General features: G+C 42.0%; 1 protein-coding gene across 1 annotated transcript in view; it reads right to left on the bottom strand.

Annotated features, from left to right (window-relative positions):
- Positions 1–23,235, bottom strand: part of SNTB1 (syntrophin beta 1) — a 251,489-nt gene that overhangs the window by 87,262 nt on the left and 140,992 nt on the right. Inside the window, exon 3 of the mRNA XM_003782375.3 lies at positions 4,250–4,457. Within this exon, the coding sequence (XP_003782423.1) occupies positions 4,250–4,457 (208 nt within the window). The remainder of the gene's footprint in view (positions 1–4,249; positions 4,458–23,235) is intronic.

Genomic DNA, 23,235 nt, shown 5'->3' with positions numbered 1-23,235 from the left:
GTTAATTTCTTCAACTATTCAAGATGGGCATCTTTAGGATGGGAGCTAAATTTACAAAACAATAAGAATGGGAGACAGGAGGTGAAGGTCAGCAGGACCTTAAACAACCAGACAAGCTGTGTCATGTCTGCCCTAGCCTGACAGACGCTATCGGATTCTCATTACCTGTGCTTTCACAATCTTTTGGGCCCCACAGATCAGTTTCATGGAAGACAATTTCTCTGCAGAGCAGGGCAGAGGCTGGAGGGCCCTGGCTTCTCACAGGGAGCATGCATCCTGCATCCCTCTCCTGCGCAGTTTACAGTGGGGCCCCTGCTCCTAGGAGAATCTGAGCTCCGGTGGTGATGCCAGTGTCAGGGCGTGGCTGTGAACACCTAAAGCTTTGTTTTCGCACCTGCCTCTCACCTGCTGTGCAGCTGGTTCCTAACAGGCCACAGTCCAGGAGTGGCACGGACTAGGGGGTGGGGACCACAGGGTTAGATCACAACACCTTGAAGTTCTTTCCTCTCTGATTTTGCATATGAAGGCACTTAGTGCCCACCAAGCCACATTTAAACCACTCTGTCCAGCTTTCAAGCGCCTTCATTAACTGGGTGCCATTTCAGCACACCACGTTCTCCTGTCACCTTCCTCCCGATGGAGCCTCACTTCCCTTTAGGCCAGTCTCTGACCAGATCTCACGACGAGCTGTGCTAATGCAGGCCTCCTCTCTGTCCTCATCCTCGGGTGTGCACGGAAACGTCTCCACTCACTCACAACCTCGTCATTTCTCAAGAGCCATTCCTCAAGTCCCCAGACAGTCACAAAGAGAAGAATAATCTTAATATCCTCCTGTGTAGGGCTGAGGTTTTAGGATTTGTACCGAACAGGATTTTAAAGAAGAAATTATTTTATATTACTTTTGCTCATGAAAAACTTGAAATTAAATATAATTTGAACACTCTTGTGACAGAGCTATTGCTATTAATCTACAAAAACAAAGTTTAACACTATAGGAAAAGACAAACGACATCAATTTAAGGTAAATTACAGCTGAATATATATAGGATCACACTTTACAGCTTTACAAATACCAAGTGAATTTACTGGTATTTGTGAACATATAAGAATGTTATAGCCTTAAGGATTTGCCATTCATTTTAACATTTTGCTAAAAACCATTCTTAGATCTCTACGCTAGGATTCAGTATTCAGTATTTATTCAAAAAAATTCCAGTTTGGATTTGTTCCCTTGAACTTGAACTATGGTAATCTTTTGAGACCTTTAAAGATAAAAGCAATGAAAGACCTTCCTGCTGGCATAGCAGAGCCTATGGCTCAGTGAATAGGGTACTGGCCCCATAGATCGAGGATAGCGGGTTCGAACCTGGCCCCAGCCAAACTGCAACAACAAAAAAAATAGCTGGGCATTGTGTTGGGCCCCTGTAGTCCCAGCTACCCAGGAGGCTGAGGCAAGAGAATCACCCAAGCCCAAGAGCTGGAGATTGCTGTGAGCTGTGACACCACTGCACTCTACTGAGGGCAACAAAATGAGACTCTGTCTCTTAAAAAAAAAAAAGAAGACCTTTCTGCTTCTGATAATTATCCATGAGAAATCATAATTGCTCTTATGAATACTCTTAATAAGGAGATATCTGTAAGGACGATCTGAAATTACATCATAATAACAATAATAATATTGTAAAAACAGAAAGAGTTTTATATATCTGCTCTATGGGAATGCCTAATAATGGGCCTGCTAATAATTTGGGATAGGCAAAAGGCAGAAGATAATTTATAAGTGAGAAAACAAAACATCTGGAATATTTTTCAATATCATTAATAAAGATACAATACCATTTTTCAACCCTTCAAATGGTGACAATTCTAAACAGAATTTGTGTTTACACAGATGAGAGAAAAGTACTTTTCAGAATTGAGACCATCCTCTTGGGATGGGTAAGGATGTGTGTGCTGGCCAGCCGCCCTTCACCCCTCCCCATCCAGTCCCTGCCTCGTCCATCCTGCTCTGTGCCCTGTGGCTCACCTTAACAGAGAACATCAGTGGGCTCCCTGGCTCTGCCTTGCATCCAGCTTCAGTCATTGGGAGAGCCCAGTAGGAGATCAGCCGGCTGGGGCTGTGCTTCTCTCCCAAAGGCACAGACAGCCCGGAGTGGGTGGTGCCTGTCTCCAGCTACCGGTCTTGTCCTGCTGGTTACAGGTAACTGTCCCTTCCTCTGCTCTTTCGGGCTAAGAAATGGTAGTGGCCTCTCCTGTTGTTAGCCCTGTAGTGCTTCTCTATCTCTTATGGGTTTCCCTTGTCTTGGCTACACCTTATAAACTGCCCTGCATTAAATTCTTTCCAGTCATTCCTTTTGAGTTTCCCATCCATCTTCTCCTACCACAACCCTGAAATTTGTGATCCATCTCCAAGTCCACTCAGGACCTTAACCCAATGAGGGCACTTTTCATCACAATCAGTCCCTTCCCTGGCCCTCCTATATTGAATGTCTGTTGCTTTGGCCCCCAGGGTATCTGTTTTCTCTCTTCCTTACATGGCAGCCTATTTTACTATGAAAGAACCACCCCACCTCATCCCTCAATGTAAATGACTTGAGCCAGGCTGATCTCAGCCCCAGTTAGGGCTGAACATATGATCCAAGTAAGTCCAGTAAGACTTGCCATCTCAGGACTTCTGTTGGCATGACTGGGGCAAAGAGGCCTCTCTTCACTGAGACAGCCAGGTCTAAGGGAAAACATAGGTCTGGACCTGTCAGGCCAAATAGAGAAGGTGTGCCTGGGAAAAAGAGATGGGCCTAATGTCATTGTTTGAATCCCTGCTGGAGGCTTACCCTTAGACACTGCAGTTATCAGAAGTCATGCATCCCCTTTTTGCTCAAGCTAAAGTGGGTTGAGCTTTCCATCATTTTCAACTGAAGGATCCCTGAATAGTTTTTCTCCTAACAAAAACATAGGCATATGGAGAGAGTAAAAAGAGAGTCTTGCTAGAGACTGTGACTTTTAAAATCATGTCAATCATCCTGATTTATGATGTTTTTATCATCAAGAACCTTAACCTGTAAATTCACGAATGCCTACCCGTGGTTTGTGTTAATATGATTTCGGATGCTTCCACCACCTGCATTGTCCCTTTGGTTCTTTGAAATCTGTGAGAGATAGAACAACACCAAACCAAACAACCCATTTTGTGTTGAACTCTGTGGCTGAGACCCGCACATGAACTGCTGCAGACAAAGAACAAAGGGGGCAAACAGCCGAATGCTGTGTTCTAGGATCATTTTCAAGTGCCATTTGACAGGATCTTCTCAGATAACAGGGTTCACTGGCAGGAAAGCTGTTATTGCAAAGATCATTATTCCCCTTTACTGCCTATTAGACAGTGAGTCAATGGGAGGTCAGATTGTCCCAAAGGCCCAGTGTTCCTGAGCACTCAAGGTCAAGTTCAAAGGACAGAGATCAGATGTAAGGACAATGGCAAAGGCTCAATCCTTTGAAATGAAGACAAAAAGTAACTCCCAAGAGATGACCACAAAGTGAGCTTTACTATCTTTAATGTATCACATTACTTGGGAAAAGAAATCAGAGTGACAGTGTTAATGCGACACAAAGTCGTTTCCACAGCAGCTGTCCTCCCTGAGACAGAGACTAAGTCTTTATTCGTCTTGCCCCTTCCCTCCGCACTCCTGCGGAGCACCACGCCTCATACAAAGTAGGTGCTCTTTAATGATGACATTCGGGATCCAGGAGCTAAGTGCACTAATCGAATACATGAAGATAGCAGCACATAGTATTTGCTCAAGAAATCCCTGCTGTTGTTATTATTGCTATTATTTGTAAATGTGCACTGGAATCATCCCTAAAGTATCTGTGTTATTAATAAGTAGGCTCATTAAAACCCACACAAACCCTTTTTGTAATTTCAACTTCCCTGCCTTCCAAGGCTATAGCTCCATTGTGACTCTATTTGAGTTACTTTCCTTGCTCTTCATTTATGGATGTCAAAATTCATTCATTCATCCATCCATCCATACAACAACCAGTGATCACCTGCAATTTGCCACATATCTGACAACGTGCAGGGGACTCAAAGTTGATGAAGATAAAGCACGTAGCCTGTTGTAGGTGCACGAGAGAGTCATATAGACTGTGAATAAGAGGATCAGCCCATGGAATAAAATAACTTCCTTGGATACAAGTACAGAGGGAACCTTCTGGAAAATGACTGTGACAGACAGATACTTTTCCTTACCTTTTCTGCAAGCCAACCAAGGTGCCTAATCTCTCGGCTCCCAGCAACGCCTGCTTTCCCCAGCTGCTCTCTGACCTCGGCAATCACTCTGGTCACGAGCTCACTAACGTTGGCATGAATGGCACTGAACCAGGCCTGGGCAGTGGCTGAGTCTTTGCTCCTCAGGATAACCGTGTGCTTTGCATCTGGAGAGTGGATTTCAAGCTGCCTAGAGAAGCAAAGAGAGAAGGGTTAGAAGTTCCCCCAGCAGATCCTGCTGTATCAAGACCTGAGCCACAAAGGCAGAGTAATTCTTTCCTTTTTTCTTTTGACTTTGCCATTTTCTCATGGCTTATCTTAATGGTCCCTTCCTTCCTTCATTCGCTCACTCATCCACACGTATTTACTGAGTACCCAGGGTATTGGGTACCCAGAGGTCCTGGAAATGTAGTTGTGCAACCACCAAATCACTTGAATTAAGGGTGTCTGGTGTTCTTGCTATTTAGCTGGTTGGCTTATTAGGAGTATCATAGCAAGACTTCCAAACTGTGAGCTGATACTAAATTGCCTTACTACTTAATCCCAGAGGATTTTAATAACATACTCACATCCTTGCTGCTGTTGGCAGGAAGTAGATGAAAATACCTAGCCACATACTTAATCTTAACTGCTCAGCGTGAATCAGCTGAGAATATCTTAGAATCAAAGGTGACCAAACTTTGCATTTTTTAAGGAATCCTGTCTGTAACATATTTACCTACCACTTAATCTTGGTACCAAGTAGTGAAGGACTGATTTAGCCTAGGAAGGTGCAAAAAAAGGGCGAGAGAGGTGCTTAAGAGTATTATACTTAAGGGAAAACACCACAGCTTATGCCAGCACTCAAACTGGATCACGAGAGATACAGTGACCCATGCACACTGCAGTTCTGATAAAAGGAGGAAATTCTCAACAGACACTTAACTTTTTATTTTGAAGTAAGTTCAGATTAGCATGAAGTTGCACAGGTGGTACAAAGAGCTCTGGTACGCCCTTCACCCAGTTTCCCCCAATGTTTATATTTTACACAGTGTAGTACAACATCAAAACTAGGAAACTGACTTTGGTACAATGTGACTGTATGCCTCTATGCCATTTTATATTGTGTATAGATTTGCATAGGCACCCTGCCATCAAAATGCAGAACTATTCTATCACCACAAAGCGCAAAGATGTCCCCCCAACACCCCTTTCTCTTGCCACCTCTTCACCACAATATCAAAGTACTGGGCAACAATTATTCCCCATAATTTTTTGATACTTTTTAATTGCAGGATGTAAAGAAAATGCATTACTTATCCATTCATGTATAATGCAATAAATATCATTTATTCATTTCTGTTTGCATGAGAAAGGAGCAGGGAAATTCAAAACTGAGTAAAATTATTCATTTATTTCCAATTTCTTTCATCTCTTGTTAATTATGCAACCATTCCTTGAAAATATACTATGTATTAGGAATTTAAAGTTAAATTCCTTTATATCATTGTATGCGATATTCCTCATGGCCCTATGACTGACAGTATTTAACACAAGAAAAAGTGTAAAGTTTGGAGGAAGAGAGAAAGAATGGATTTACTCAAGGCCACAGAGTTGGTGATGCTGGGGTTCCAACCCTCGTTAGGTAGGCTCAACAAGCCTAGGAATTTAAATACTGTATTATAATGTCTCTCCTTCAGAGTAGACAATATTCAGTAAAGGGGACACCCACTGTCTTCTGCAGTGATTTAAAGTCTAATATTTACCAAGAAATAGGCCCAAAGTGTCCTGCATAGCTCCTGAGTTTCAAAATAACCATTTCACAGACCACCTGAAAGTTAGAAGACTCAATGCAACCTGCCCACCCACATTATGCTTTAAAACCAAACCTTTTAACCCATAAACGTGCAGAAAAGAAATGATTGGAAAAGTGAGATAGTTGTAGAGCAGTTTTAGTAATAATTAGCATTTTTGGTAAGAAGTTTGCAAAACAATTTTCCTCACTAAGACTCCAAAAGTTTCACTGGATGAAACTTTTAGAGTGACATTTAGGTGACAACTCTTTAGGTGACATTTGTCCTCACTCAGAAGAAAAAAGTCTCCTGCCGCAGAAGCTTTTCAAGGAAATGGGCGGTAAATCTAGGGTGCACTTTCATTCCCTCCCCAAATTCTTACTCTTCAGAATCTCTGCACAGCGGAACACAAACTGTGGTTATCAAAAAGCATTAAAGAGAGCTCAATCTGCTTTGCCTTTTTTAAAGTTTTATTTTCTTTTTAATTGACAATGGTAGTTATCAACTTGCTTTTCAAGTTCTTCTATCAATGTTATTGTAGGAATTCAAAACATGCAAATACTTCATTTACAATATTTTCTTTGGAACAGTCCTGTTTGTTTTTTTAAAAATGGCATCTTGGGAAGCAGACGCTCCCCAGGTATCGCATATACAAAGGATGATGGCAAAAATGAAAGAAAGTAAAAAGAAAATCGTCTTCCTTGGGTTTCCATCATGCATGCCCCTGAGAGAAAGCATGCTTGCAAACAGAGACATAGGCGAGTGACATGCAGGCCCCTTTCTTCCAGGTTTAGACAGCATTTATCATTATTACTAATTTTTCAGTAAACTTTTAAAGTACAGGGTGCAGACAGAAAAGTGCACAAATTGTAGGTGTCCAGCTCAAATGTCCTTTGCAAAGAGAACATATTCATGTAACCACCACTCAGATGAATAAATGGAATGTCCTGAGCACTTCAGAAGTCCCTTTATCTTACCTTTCCAGTTCCTATCTTTCAAAATAAGCCATAGAGAAAACTTCTATCACCATGAATTACCCTAGTCTCAGATAAAATGGATGAGCTTTTGTTTTCATTTGTTGTTGTTGCCTGAAGTACAGGGAGAATCTCAGACTATTTCTGAAGCCAAGTTGAAATATTATGGCTATTCTTTTTAGTAGTACTTCTCAAAATGTGGCCCCACCCTAGGCAGCAGCAGCAGTACCTGTGGAATATACCAGAAAGGCAAACTATGTCCTCCCCATCCCCCACCTCACCCTGGACCTACATAATTAGGAATTCTGGAACTGGGGCCTGGAGAGTGACTCTGATGCAATTCAGGTTTGAGCAGGGAGAGTGACTCTGATGCAATTCAGGTTTGAGCAGGGCGGCTCTCTAGGGTTATGAATAAAAGCTCTGAGTATGGTTGTTTGCTGGGCTTCCTGATGGCTGAGGGGACAAGCTGAATGGTGACTTGAGCTCCCCACAATCAGTCCTCAGAGAAAGAACACAGAAAACACACAGTAGAGAGGACTGTGGCTTTTTATAGTCAAAAAGAGCAGCAAGGTTCTCAACCAAAAGTGTTCTTAAAAAATTCTTAAATAGCTTTCTTTTTGTTTTTGTTTTTTAATAATTTACTTAAATATAGACTCTTGGACCCATCCCAGACCTATTGGGTAAGAAACTCCTGGGGTTGAAGCCTAGGCCTGTGGTTTAAATGTTCCACAAATTATATAGATTAAAAACCACAGCAAGCTTTTCAGAAGCAAAGCAGGAGCCCCCCCACAGAGTGGCGCCTGGTGGTGTTTGTCCCCAGAAGGGTAACACACCAGTGGACTCTTGGAGAGTATGTTAGTTACTGACTACTGACTAACAAATTCCTCCAAAATTAAGTGGCTTAAAATTCCAGCATTTATTATCTCACAGTTTCTGTGGGTCATGAATTTGGGAGTGGTGAGCTGGAAGCTTCTGGCTTAGCAGCTCTTGTGAACTTGCAGTTAGGATGTCTCAGGGACCACAGGCTTTGAAAAGCTTGACTGGGGCTAAGGATCCACTTCTGAGATGGCTCATTCTTCTGGCTGTTGGCCAGAGGCCTCTCTCCAGAGGCTGCTTGAGTAGGTTTGTGACATGCCAGCTTGTTTTCTCTGAAGACAAAAAAGGAATTGCTATGCCTTTTATGACCTGGTCTTCAAGGTCATATACCATGAGTTTAGATTTATTCTTTCTGTTAGAAGCAAGTCATTAAGCCCAATGCACACTCAAGGGAAAATAATTAGGCTCCACCAGAATACCAGGAAGAGCATCAAAGGACTTGTTAGATATGGCAAAACGGCCTCCAAGGGGTTTTTGGATGAAGCAAGGTTCTGAGAAGAGCCTGTTTCTTAATGTGGATGGAAAGTTTTGGGGACTGTGAATCAACAGAGTATAAAAAGCTTGAAGATTTGGGTGAAGAGGAAGAAGATGCTTCTTTCTGACGAAGCTGTGGGTCTAGGTTATAACGTATGAAGGACTTAGGATAAATGACAAGAAGAGAGATGAGAAAAACAGCAGCGTATGAGTGGAGTATAAAAATACCACTAGTGGTCATGGGTTAAGGATGGTTGGTTGATTGGGAAAGGTTTGGCACCGAACTGTCAATTATTTTTGCAGTGAATAAATGAAAGAATTCAGCATTCTATACTCACTTCTCCATCACCCCAATAAAGCCCTAAGGGGAGAAGAAAGAGTGCTTCCTATTTTGATGCCCATGAGTTCACCTATCTCAAGCAAACAAGATGTACCTGATAGCCCTCAAGTCCCTAAAACCTATGGGCATGACAACAAGGTTACAGGGTGATTCTCTACATGTGTGTGTACACACATATATATTACATATATATGGGGGTGTGTGTGTACATTACCCAGCCCAGACTTCAAATACACACACTTTGACCTAATTTGCTATTTGACCTAATTATATCAAAATGTGATCATGATCAGTGCATGACTTTCAAAGAAATTTTGAAACTCTTTTTTTTGGAATAGTCATCAGAACTATTGTTGTATAAGGTCTGACCATTAAATTCACAAACTGATCCTGGAAAAAGTGCTTTGAAGGGTGGACTAGGGGCTCGCATTGGTGCATAGATTCCTGAGGGGTGTATTCTGAAGGTGACTAGAGTGATATTCACCAACAAGGTATGTAGCACTTTTTCTAGGATGAGTTTGTGAACTTAATTGCCTTTGTATGCATGTGAAGTCATAGTGCCAAGCCTATCTAGATCAGTATTTCTAGTTTACAATAAATAGTCTTTCTAAATGTGTGTATAATAACACTGTAATGGTCTCATGAGGCATCGAGAGTCTTCCCAGATGGGCTCTAGTTCATCTCCTTTTCAGAGAACTTGGACTTGAAGAAAAATGCAAGCCTCAGGAAAAACTAAAAAGTTACACAAAGACTATTTCTACCATCCTAGAATGGAAAAAAGTAACTTTTGGAAGAGACGCATGAATCTTTTGTAAGATATTGAAAGATCTGGGGCAAACCTGATAATATATCACACCTTACCCATCGACCTCTTTGTTCTAAAACAAAAAATGGCTCTTGTTCAGGAGTCCAAGTTCATGGGAGCTGTGGCCATAAGTAGAACTATAATGATCTGTTGAAGTCTTTTTGCTTTCTCAGAGCCAAAGCTAACCAGTGACTATAGGGCAAAAAGAGATGGAAAACAGTTTCATCTTTCTGCAACTTTTTTCTTTTTTCTTATTTTTGCTGTCAAAATACCCTTGGTCATTTTGTGGGGCCAGATACTTAGTAGTACATATTGTTTTAAAAATGCAGTTTCAACTCCAGTAATTCCCTTCTCTATTTGTAAATGTACAGAAAAAGAAAAAGATGAGGAATTGCAGTAGGAAGAAGGGAGGGTGGAGGAAGGAGAGAGAGGAAAGGAAAATAAGAAAAACTCCAGGGAGAAAACTACATGGTGTGTGACAGTGTTGCTGTGCCTGGGTGGCTGAAGTCATTCAGTCAGAGAGCCGAAGATGTCTGATACAATGGAGAAAAAAAAAATTCCCAGGACAGAACGGCGAGGACAGAACATCATTGATGTAGAAACCATCTGCAGGATGCTTGTAGATGTGGAGCTACTCCTGGAGCGGTGTGGAGTGGATTCAGCTAGGAGGGGAAGTGACAGGACAGGTTAGATGGGAGACTGTCACTGCACAGTGCAGTTACCTTCTGAGTTTTCTTCCATGCACCCGTTTGTGTATGCAACGCATTTGAAGAGAAGAGAAGAAGGAAGAGCCACAGGATTGACCGATGACTTAAAACAATCTCATCCCAAGACCAAGCTTTCATTTATAAACTACGTTTCCTTCTGGACATTTGTTGCTCTGTCTGCCCCGTTTGCATTGCCCCCTTTTCTGGTAACAGACTTTATCCTCCTCCTTATTCTATATAGTCTGGGAACTTGATGGTTTGAGGGTTGTAAATGTCGGCCCCAATTTGGGCCAAAGAGATCCAGGCCCAGGAGTGGCTGGAGGGGTTGTTAAAAGAAACTTTTTTCTCATCGTAAATGCTGAGGAAGTGCTGATGGCCATCTGGCCATCAGGAGGGAAGTGTCTTTCCCCCAGTGAAACCAACACAGAGGAAAGCAGAGGCGAGAGACCTGGATCCATCCCCGAACACACAGCATATCCTGGGGCTTTTCTGCCATGTCCCCCTTTTTGCTTAAGCCCGTTCAAGTTGGGCTGCTGTCAAATACAACTCAAAGGCCTGACTCACACTGACCACAAATAGGTCACTTCACTTCTATGAGCCTGGGGTTTCTTCATCCCTCGTAAAATAGGGACGGTGGTGGTGATGATGAAAGTGGTAAGGATGATAATGAAGGTGGTAATAACAACCTCCCCAGGGTTACCAGGGTATCGGATGAGATGATAATTAGGAAAGTGCTCCGTGACCTAAAAATCCAGGTGTTAGTAGTTATCACTTATGCTTTCAGCATTTTTAAGACTCTGTTGATGGAGTAACTGGGAAAAGGAACTATATTAGTGAACGTGGTGCTTTCATATTATCTGTGCATATAGACACATAAGTTAGCTCTCTCTTGTCTACTCTATTAACAAGAGTCAAGACGTGCATATTGAAAGAGAGACTCCCAGTAAAACTCTCGAGTTACAAAATAAAGTAAGAAACACATGGTGCTATTTTTCATATCAATACTCTGTGACAGCCAATTTGCAAGTGTCTGAAATGCACAGAGTGCTATAGAGGCAACTGGTCTCCAAGAAGAGTCCCTGTCTCCCAGAAGTTCCCCATGGATAGGGAGTTGAATAGTGTTCCCCCCAAATTCAAGTCTGCAGGGAACCTCAGAATGTGATTTATTTGAAAATAGGATCATTGCAGATGTAATTAAGGTAAGGATTGAGATGAGATCCTTATCTCATTATTTTATTCATTCATCCACTTGATTAGTGTAAGTCCTAAATCGAATAAGGGTAACATTATAAAATACAGAAAGGACACACAGAGACACGCAGAAAGTTGGCCATGTGAAGGTGGAGGCGGAGATTGGAGTGATGAGCCACAGATAAGGAATACCAAGGTCTGCAAGCAACCCCAGAAACCAGGAGAGATGTGAGATGATCTCTTCCTCAAAACCTCCAGAAGGAACAGCCCTGCTGACACCATGATTTCAGACTCCTGGCCTCTAAAATGGAGAGAGAATAACTTTCTATTGTTTTAAGCTACCCAATTCGTGGTACTTCCTTATTAGGCAATCCTAGAAAATTAAAACTTCATGTAACTATCCTGTGCCTAGCTGAACCAGGACTGCACAGGGTTTGAATATGTGGGCCCTTAAAGAAACTTGAAAGATGCAGGTCACTTATAACTATGGCAAACCTTGTATTTGCTTCAACTCACTTTCTAGTTATAAAGTCGTCTTCCTGGAAAAAAATCTTACTTCTACCAGCGTTCAACTCTATAACCCAGAAAGAGAAGGGGGAGCCCTTCTGAAATGAGGAACATGTGCGGAGCCCCTGGGACCATGCTGGCCAGAACAGGCCTCTGCTCACTGAGTGAGAGTGCCCTCGACTTCCTTCTTGGGGTTAAGAAAATCTGGATAACTTCCTTGCTAGTTGATGAATCCCACATTTCTGGAACTGGGGAAGAGGAGGGAGGGAGGCAGTACAAGAGCAATAAAGTGACGATGGCTGATTGGGGCTATTTTCAGCTGGCCGGTCTTTTCTAACTCCCAGTTTGTTCCCCAGTTGAACTGACCACTGCTTGATGAATTGTGTTTATCTGTAGTTCAGCGATAAAGTTCTCTTTTAATTCCCTGCTGAATAGAAATATTTAGGGCAATGCCACAGCTGTGTTTATTCTCACACTCCACCACAGTTATGTAAATACTGCCTATGGAACTATTTCTGATAAAGGCCCATACCAACCCCAAGGAATTATACGCTCACTCTCCATGTCTGCCAAGATGAGCAGTTTCAATCCAGCTTGGCACAGCGTCTGAATGATATCACAGCTTCTCAGAGATCATTTGGCAAAACTCACAAGAAAAGAATAATTTTCCTTCCCTCTTGCTCCCTCAAAGGCTTCCACTGAGCCAAATCACATTTCCCAGAATTCCCTCCTCCCCGTTTAGAAACACGAGGTCGACGCGTAAAACTTGAAGCCTAACGTAAAATTAATAAATAAAACAAAACTCACAACCTGGCAACACAACCTGGTTCCAAGTGATCTTTCCACTCCAATGTGAAGCTGGAAAAAACAGAGACGCAACTAGTTAGGAGGATGAAGTCTGCTAGTTCACAGCCACTGCAGGGAATCCAGGGAAGTTCAAGTCACGTGGTCATTATGACTGCTTCCAGTTCCACAAATCTGGAATTCCTATGGTTGATAAAACATACTTCCCGACAGACAAATACATAACAGTGGTTATCTGTAAACAGAAAAATCTTGAGGTAGTTTTAGTTCTACCTTTCTGCTTTTCAGTATCTTCCAACTTTTTTTTTTTTAAAGTAAAAAAAGATTAGAAAAAAACTTAAAAAATGCCTGCAAAGCTTTTGCAATAATGTGATCAGTGAATTGCTTTCATTAGGAAAAAAAAAATTCTTGTGTGAAAAAGATCACTCCAGAGAAAAAACTAGATTCTTCATAAAATCCTAAAATCAGTGTAATGAAAAGATTCCCAAAGAAAGAGATAAAAAGATTGGCACTGGCAGTAAGAGCATTTGTAATGAAAGATAAGAAATTGTCCTGCGAGGAGGCCAACTCGGCCACCAAACTTGCCCACTTTTCTCACTACATGTATCCTCACACCCTCCTACAAAGTGAATGGCATGAACGGATCTACTTCACAGATGTGAAGATGGCCCCTGGGAGCAGCTGGCTTGTCCAGTCTTGTCCCGTCAGTAGGAGGTGAGGATGGAAGTGGAGCCTGGGTTCATCTGACTCCCTGTCTCAATCATTATGCCCCATTTAGTAGGTGGTGCATGAAACGTGGTGTGTTGCTTAAAGGAGCAGAGAACATGATTCAGGTTGGCTGCTGCTCATGTGAACACCCTCGAAGATTTCCAGATTATGAGTTGAGCTTCCATAAAGGCAGAATCTAGAATTCAAGTGCCCAAGTACAGGGATACACCAAATGGCAATTCTGAAGGGGGTAACATTACGAGGTAATGTGCACAGATTCCATCGTCTGGAAGGCAAGGAAGAGGAGGCATCCAGCCCTCGGTGGGAGAACTTGGCCAGTCTCAAAGGTCATGGGTGCAAGTTGAGACTGTGTGTGTGTGTGTGTGTGTGTGAGCAGCGAGATGGTCACTAAAAGGGAGGCTGTCACAGCGGAATTCTCCCTAGAGCAGCAGCACTCATAATCTGCTTGGTGTTGAGCTTCCTGGCCTGGTTCTCTGACATCCTTGGGAAATCCATGAAGAGCTTAACTAATATCCTTACCTAGAATTGATTTTGTTGCCTGGAACTACAATCCCCAGCTAAGAGTGTAGACTAAGGACGTAAGCTGCCATGATGGGAGCCAACCAGCTCCTTTAAGGAATGTGTCAAGTGAGAGCAGTTAATGGAAAAGTAAGGCAGAAAAGGGGTTCCGCTGTTTTCCACAAAAATCCCATTTCAAAAACAGGTCACGCATGATGGAATATTCTGCTGAGCTCTGAAGGAACCTGATGAGATCTATCACATTGGCAAGATTTCAGTTTTTCAGTAACACATACATTCAAAATATGTGAAGAATTTGGCCTTCCCTAGGGGAACTATATCATTATTAAAGTTTTAGGAGAGGAGTCAGCTAATGTCAAAACTAGAAAAAAAAAATTGTTTCCCCACTATCCCTATTATCTGTATCTCACAAAATATGCCATGGTTTGACCTTGCTTGACTGAGTAAAAAAAATAATAATAAGCCATCTGAATACACAAGGTGCTACTCAGGACAGATTAAATATACACTTGTCTCTAGAATCTCAGTATCCTACACAGATAAACAGCCTATTCCATAGGCCAATCCAGAGCATAGCATTTGAAGTCTGAGGGCCTATTTTTGCTTGTTTTTGGATTAGATTATTTCAAACCAGGATCACCAGTTTTCACAAATGAAAATGTAAGATGTCCAGTTAAATCTGAATTTCAGATAAATAAGGAGTAATTTTTTAGTGTTAATATGTCCCATACAGTATCCCATAGTGGAGATGGTGTGAAGTACATGGATTAGAGAAATGTACAGAAACCCAAACTGAGAACACGTTATAATGGTTGACCATGAGGGGTGAGGAAGGAGAATGTCAAGGTGCTGCCTGGGTTTCTGTCCTAGACAGTCATTCTGAATGAATGATGCCACCATTCACTAAGATAAAGAACTGAAAGTGATCCAGATTTGGAGAGGAACACTATGAGTTTGGTTAAATATCTCCATCTTCATGTAGCTGTCTTGTTATAACCTCAGACTTGTAGTGAATACACATACGAGCAGACCATACCTGGTCTGCTTGCACTCTGGTTTTTTGTTTTAAATAGCATCAACATCTTCCCATTAATCCAGGTTGGATTCAGCCACCCTTGAAGCCTCCTGTCCTCTTCTCTGGCCCCTGGAGTACAAGTTTTACTAGGATTAGCTTGGTGGTATCTCCTTTTCAGAAGAACTACAGAGACAGTAAGCTATCAAGTTTTCTCAGCGGAACTGGGGCAATCACTTACCCAGTGACAGGATCTAAGTTTTCTTTTTCTTTCTTTTTTTTTTTTTTTTTTTAAGAGATGGGATCTCATTCTGTTGCCCTAAATGGCCATAAATTGTATTTTCTTTCTTCCATTTTTTTTCCTTTTCTTTTTGTCCAACAGAGTCTCACACTGTTGCCTGGGCTAGCATGCCATGGCCTTATCCTAGCTCACAGCAATCTCAAACTCCTGGGCTCAAGCAGTCCTCCTGCCTCAGCTTCCCAGTAGCTGGGTGGCTGGACTATGGGCACAGGTCATCTCACTCAGCTAATTTTTCTGTTTTTAGTAGAGACAGGGTTTCTTTGCTCAGGCTGGTCTCAAACTCCTAAGCTCAAGGAATCTTCCCACTTTAGCCTCCCAGACTACTAAGATTATAGGGGTCAGCCACCATAACCCCCCCCCATAAGTTGTATGTTCTAGGCCAACTTTGATTAAATGGTAGTAGTTGCCTGAGATGATATCTTCCAAAAGGAGTCTGAGGTCTCACTGCATACTCAACTAGAAAAAGTAACATCATCATTTATTGATGTTTGCCATGACCATAGGAGTGGGAATTGGCAATGTTCATATGGCCTATGTGGCATTTCTAGAAGCATTTTTGACATAGCACTTTCCAGAAACAAGCCACTTCTCCTGATTGCTCCACCCTTGCGTAGAGTCCTGGCTCTTGGTCTTCTGATATTCTCTCTTTTAAGTGTTACCCTTTTATAGTTTATCTCCCCCACCAACCTGGCAATCTCTTGGGGGCTGATATAGACCAGAATTATCTTTGCATTATCCCACTCTCTGACACAGTATCCCATGAGGATTTGCTGGGCTAAGTGAATGAATACTTGTACCCCATCTCTACAGTGGCTCCTTTACTAGGTAATGTTCTATAACCACACTTCTTTATAGTTTTGTTTCCCTTATAGGAAGTTAACTCTTCCAATAATTTAACTCTGTAACACAAGAGATGTCAGTTCTAACTTGTCTGGCATATTAAATAAAGTCAAACATGTTTTATTATTCCATAAGAAGGCTAATTTCCATGGATAATGTACAGTAATGGTCAATTCAGAATATTTATTTAATATTATATGGCTTATCAGACAGTTTACCATATATGATTTTCTTGGGATAAAATAACCAGTTTGCGATTTTTTTTTTTTGAGACAATCACCCTTGGTAGAGTGCCATGGTGTTACAGCAACCTCAAACTCTTGAGCTTAAGCAATTCTCTTGCCTCAGCCTCCCAAGTAGCTGGGACTACAGGTGCCTGCCACAATGCCTGGCTATTTTTTGGTTGCAGTTGTCATTGTCGTTTAGCTGGCCTTGGCTGGGCTCGGACTCACCATGTTCGGTGCCTGTGCCTGGTGCCATAACCACTGTGCTATGGGCACTGAGCCCAGTTTGTGATCTTTTGAGCCTTACCCAGATCAAAGGTAGAAGCAGGCAGCCTTGCAAATGTGAAAACAGGATAAGAAGATGGCACAGAATTAAACAACCAGCAAAGTGCTACAACCTGAGCATAACAACAGCAATGCTGACATCACTCACTTATGTCAGAGTGCCATGTAAAATAACGAGCCTTATTTGTCTAACACATTGACAAAATTGTGAGAAAAAACACCTTTTCATTCATTAACTTATCAGTTAAGCATAAGTGCCTAGTATCTCCCAGACAGGGTAGGCATGTGCAGAGAAGGAGAACTCAATATAGATTTCAACATAGATTTCTACAATCACCAAGATGACACTGTAGACATCTTGGACAAGCACACACTTTCTCAAATTTTCAGATAACTTAATCTTTCATTAAATTCTTGATAAATTATTTACCATGAAGAGCTGGCAATGCTTAAACATAGTATCAGGACATCACCATAATCAAAATTTCACTCATCCACTCAGTATCAGTTTCTACTGTATTTTTCCTTGTAGAGAGGAAAGGGGAAAAAAGGAGCAAATAAGGATGAACGCATCCTCCAAATTCCTATGGTAAGAAAGATGTGTTATCTGTGGAAAGCAGAAAATTAAGCCTTTAGTACCCATGGTACCCATGAACTTTTCAACAATGATTGTTCACAGTTGCTGCCCAGCAGAAAAGGGGGCCCTGAGACAATGGTGAAGAGAACAAAGAAGCTGGAAGGGACAGGATGTGAAGAGGGTCCATTACATGAAAGGCCAGGGTTGGCCAGGGAATTTCAGTTCAGGAAGTAGAAAACACCATAGGCAATTTCAGTTAGCATGGGAGAACTAGATATGGACGCACCTCAGAGATACCGTAGGTTTGGTTACAGACCACCACAATATGCAGCAAATGGTGCCATCGAGCAAGTCAGGGGACTTTTTTGTTTCCCCTATGCACACTATGTAGTATAGTCTATTAAGTGAGCAATAGCCATGTCTCAATAAAACCCAATGTGTATACCTTAATTGAAAAATACTTCATTGCTAAAAAATACTAGTGATCATCTGAGCCTTGAGTGAGTCATAATCTTTTTGCTGGTGGAGGGTCCTGACTGGAGATAGATGGATGCTGATTGATCAGAGGTGCTTGCTGGAGGCACGGGTGACTGTGGCAATTTCTTGAAATAAAAAAATCAGTGAAGTTTGTCAAAACCATTGATTCTTCCTTTCATGAGAAATTTCTCTGTAGCATGTGACATTGTTTGATAGCATTTTACCCACCGTAGAATGTTCAAAATTGGTGTCAATCCTCTCAAACCCTGCTGCTGCTTTATCAGCTAAGGTAACTGATTCTAAATCCTTTGTTGTCATGTCACCCATGTTCACTTCACCAGGAGTACAGTCCGTCTCAAGAAACCACTTTCTTTGTTCATCTCTAAGCAGCAGCTCCTCCATCTGCTGAAGTTTAATCACGCAGCCTCACCAAGTCAGCCACCTCCTCAGGATTTGTTATGAATTCTAGTTCTCTTACTATTTCCACCACATCTGCAGCTACTTGAACCCTTCAGAATCTGCTATGAAGGTTGGAATCAACTTCCAAACTCCTGTTAATATTTTTATTTTGACCTCTGCCTGTGAATCACAAACATTCTAAATAGTATCAGGAACAGTAAATCCTTTCCAGACGGTTTTCAATCCATTTTGCCCAGATCCTTCAGAGAAATTATTCTCTGTGGCAGTGATACCCTTCCAAATTGTATTTCTTACATAATAAAATCTGAAATTCAATATTGCTCATGATCTATGGACTATAGAATGGACACTGTGCCTATGGGCCTGAAAACATGAATCTCTCTGTACGTCTTCATCAGAGCTCCTTGGTGATTAGGTACATTGACAGTGAGCAGTAATGTTTGAAAAGGAAGATTTTTTTCTGAGCAGTGGGACTTGACAGTAGACTGAAAATAATCAGTACACTATGCTGTACATAGATGAGCTCTCATCCAGAGTTTGTTTTCCACTTCCAGAGCACAGGCAGAGTAGATTTAGCATAATTCTAAAGGTCCCTTGGGTTTTTGGAATGGGAAATAAGCACTGCCTTCAACTGAAAGTCACTAGTTGCATTAGCCTCTAACAAAAGAGTTCAGCCTGTCCTTCAAGACTTTGAAGCCAGGCACTGAGTTATCTCTAGCTATAAAAGTCCCAGATGGCATCCTCTTCCAATATAAAGCATCTTATCCACATTGAAAATTTGCTGTTTAGAGTAACCACCAGCATCAATAATCTTACCTAGATCTTCTGCATAACTTGCTACTTTACTTTGTACTTTTCATATTATGAAAACAGCTTCTTTCTTTAATCTCATGAATCAACCTCTGCTTACTTCCAACTTTTCTTCTGAAGCTTCCTCACCTTTCCCAGTATTCATAGAATTGAAGAGAGTTAGGGCCTAGCTCTGGATTAGGCTTTGACTTAAGGGGGAGTTGTGGCTAGTTTAATTTTCTGTACAGACCACTAAAATTTTCTCCAAATTAGCAATAATTCTGTTTAAGTCTCTCTTTTAGAAACACAAGCTCTTGCTCTATTGTCAGGGCTGGAGTACAGTGGTGTAATCATAGCTTGCTGCAGTCTTGAACTCTTGAGCTCAAGCAATCCTCCAACCACAGCCTCTGGAGTGGCTAGAACAATAGGTGGATGCCACCACATATGGCTACCATGGCTGCCTACCCTGTTTTCCTTCTTTTCATTTGTTTGTTTTTTGGAGTAGCACTTTTAATTTCCTTTATGAGCGGCTCGGCGCCTGTGGCTCAAGCAGCTAAGGCGCCAGCCACATACACCTAAGGTGGCGGGTTCGAATCCCCAGCCCGGGCCCGCCAAACAACAATGATGGTTGCAACCCAAAAATGGCCAGGTGCTGTGGCGGGTGCCTGTAGTCCCAGCTACTTGGGAGGCTGAGGCAGGAGACTCGCTTGAGCCTAGGAGTTGGAGGTTGCTGTGAGCGTGATGCCATGGCACTCTACCCAGGGGGATAGCTTGAGGCTCCGTCTCAAAAAAAAAAAAAAAAATTTCCTTCATGAGCTTTATCTTCGCATTCACAATTTGGCTGTTGGGTCCAAGAGGTCTAGATCTCAGCTTATCTTAGCTCTTGACATGCCTTTTGGCCAACCTTTCTCCTTTCTAGCTTTGGATTCAAAGTGGGACTCTTTCTTTTACTTCAACTCTTAGAGATTATTGGAGGGTTGTTACCTGGACTGATTTCAATACTGTTGTATTTCAGGAAATGGGAAGGCCAAAACAGAGATGGAGAAAGATAGGGAAATGGCCAGCCAATGGAGCAGTCAGAACCTACACTTTTATCAATTAAGTTTGCTGCCTTACATGGGTATGGCTTGTGGTGCTCCAACACAATGACAGTGGTACCATCAAAGCCCACTGATCACAGATCACCAAAACCCAGATACAATAATAATGAAAAAAGTTTGAAATATTGTGAGAGTTACCAAAATGTGACACAGAGACATGAAGTGAGCACAGGCTGTTGGAAAAATGGCTCAGATAGACTTGCTTGATACAGAGTTTCTGCAAACTTTCGACCTGTAAAATAATGTAGTATCTATGAAGCTCCATAAAGTAAAACACAATAAATGAGGGATGCCTGTACAGGAGAAAGGCAAAATAAAGTCATCCTAGTTAAATGCATGAATGAATGAATGATCAAAGACATAATAAGCCGAAAGGAATTTAGAGGTCATTTAAACAAACCACTCATTTCATAGGTGAAACAGCTAAGTCCTGGAGAAATGATTTGCCCAAGGTCACACTTGCAGGTAGAACCATTATTGAGCCAAGAGTCCAGATTTCTTAACAACTCATTTCATCCAAGTTCAGAGAATGGGGACAAAGGAGAAAATTCACAATATGCTGGAGGCAAATGTAAACTTCTTGATTTTCCAGAGAGCTGATCCTGAATTTGGGGATAGTAGCTCTTTCTGTATTTGAAAAACTCACAGTACTTTGTAGATATTTCACTGTCAAGGTCTTTATGGAAATGACAGCTTCATAATTATTTTTGCTGTGGAAGCCTTTGCTCAAAGACACTTTCACCTCTTTTTGTAGATAGCAATAATCATTTTCATTACCTGAAGGATTTAAACAAGCACAAACAAATAAATCAGCTACCCACAGAGTTCCTATTTTTTTAAGAAAACTGTATCTGAACTATCTAGACAAGTTTTAAATTGTCTCACAATTGTGCACTGGTTACAAGAGAGGGCAAAAAATCAGAATAATGCAAATGTTCGACTCAAGTTTTAAAAGGTCATGCTACATGAAATTCAATCTTCCTCATTCTTATAGTAACTGCCGAGGTGCCAGACAAGTTGGGAAGAGAATGGGAGGTTAGACTTGTCTTCTTTCGTTTTTTGTTTTCTTTTCTTTCTTTCTTTTTTTTTTTTCTACTTTACATGTTGTTGCTACTTTTACAGAAAATATGTGTTAAAATGATAAGGCAGGGAAATTGTTACAAATGAGGGAAATTAACCCAAAGCTTTCAACTTCTTGACATGGAGGTGTAGGGTGGTGGTTGAGGGCAGGCAATGGGGGAGGGAGAGGCGGAAAGTGCTGTGTGTGCTGCCCGGGTGAACGTCAGAGCTCCTGGGCTGGTCAGATGCCCACCTGCCCCACAGCATTCCAAACATTTGTTCCCTCCAGATGTGTGAGTCAAGTGATTGAACTATATTCAGCATCATGCCCTTGGGCGATCGGCAGGAGGGCTGCTTATTGGCATGGAGTTTTCACCCCTCCCAAAATAGAAACCAAAAGAAGGCAGATTTGGGAGTGGGATAAGCACAGATAACCTTAACCATGTCTGAAACATTCATTCAAAAATGTTTATTGAATGCCGGTTCTCTGCTAGGCAGTCTGCTAGGTACTGGGGATACTGAGTCAGACCACATGGCCATGGCCTTCAGTGAGCTTACTGCCCACAGGGGCTGCAGTGGGGGGGAGGGGGTGGCAAACAAAGAACCCAATGACTGCCGCTCAGGAAAGGCCATGTCGGACAGTGTTAGATGCCAGCGACAGAGCCAGTCGGGCTTGGTCCACATGCTGGCTGTGAGCTGAGCAGCCTGGAACAGAAAACTCACTTCTCGGCTTCTCGGCTTCCTCATCTACAGCGAGGAGTGGGCTGAGTCCTCACAAGTACAATGACAGGAACAGAAGTGTCTCTTGAGTCTAAAGCTTACTTTAGCAGAAAGAGGATAAGTTTTCTGAGACAGAAAGGAAGAGCAGAGGCCAAGGGGACAGTGGCAATCTGACAGAAAGACACAACTGCAAGGCACACGTGGCCCCTGTGAGGAGGTCCTGAGTGGCTTAGGGGTGTAAGAGAAAGCTGGGTGAGGCACAGAGGGAGAAACAGGGAAGAGAGCCTGGAGGGGACTCATCAACAGAATTATTTGGGCAGAGTGACATGATCAACCTCATGTTTTAGGGAGGTCACTCCGAAGAAGATGGATTGGAAGTGAGAGAGAAGGGAGGGAAGGAAGGGGACCAGCTAGGATGTCTCCACAGATACCAAGGGCTGCACTGCCAACACAAAGGAGAGAACCCTGGAGGAGTGAAAAGGCTGGACTGCAGCAGGGGCGGGGAGGGTTCTCTTAGGACTGCCTGATTGCTGCATTGATGCTTATATTTTCAGAAGACCGCATCCTCCCTATACTGCAGCAAATTCAAATAATACCCACCCATGGCTATAGAGGTCTGCCAGGCGTGGGAAAGTAGCAGGTACAGACGTAAGTTAGATGTAGTCCAAGCCACTTATATCCTAGGGGGGCAGATGGCACAAAAATAACTAAAATACATGGTAGAACATGGAGTTCTTAAAAAGCCCAGAGTATCCAAGGAAGGGAGACAGGACGGGTGTGAGGATCAGGAAACACTTCAGGAAGATAAAGGCATTTGCGATGATGCTTCAGGAATAAGAAGATTTTGACAGGTGGAGAACGGAGCTGCTGGGACCCAATGACCAAGGACAGAAATGTGTGAAAGCTGAGGAATTTATCTGGAAAATCATTTCTATAACTACATTCATTTTTTAAAGACTGTACTGAGGTATAATAGATATATAAGAAATTATACATATTTTAAATATGCAATAAGCTTAGACATGTAATATACATGAGTGCATATATGTTTATAATAGATGTGCCTTCCCAAGGCTCTTCCTTTCTTGTTATGAAGAGAAAGTCTGCATTTTCTAGAATTTTACTAACTGGAACCATACACTACCTATTTCTCTTGTTATAAAGAGAAAGTCTGCATTTTCTAGAATTTTACTAACTGGAAACACACACTACCTATCGCTCTCCTCTAGCTTCTTTCACACAGCGTAAGTATTTTGAGAGTCAGCCACCTTGGGTCAACAGGTCCTCCTCTTTATTACTTAGTAACCCACTGCATCAGTACACCACTGTTTAGCCAGTCACTTTGGGGTTGTATGTGGCTTATTTCTGGTTTCTGGTTATCACATGCTGCTCTGAACATCTGTATGTCTGGTTATCACATGCTGCTCTGAACATCTGTATGTCTGGTTATCACATGCTGCTCTGAA

The sequence above is a fragment of the Otolemur garnettii genome, unplaced genomic scaffold (genome assembly GCF_000181295.1).
Source record: "Otolemur garnettii isolate 467f Iridium unplaced genomic scaffold, OtoGar3 scaffold00004, whole genome shotgun sequence".
Taxonomy (NCBI): domain Eukaryota; kingdom Metazoa; phylum Chordata; class Mammalia; order Primates; family Galagidae; genus Otolemur; species Otolemur garnettii.
This window is presented reverse-complemented; position numbering and strand designations above follow the sequence as displayed.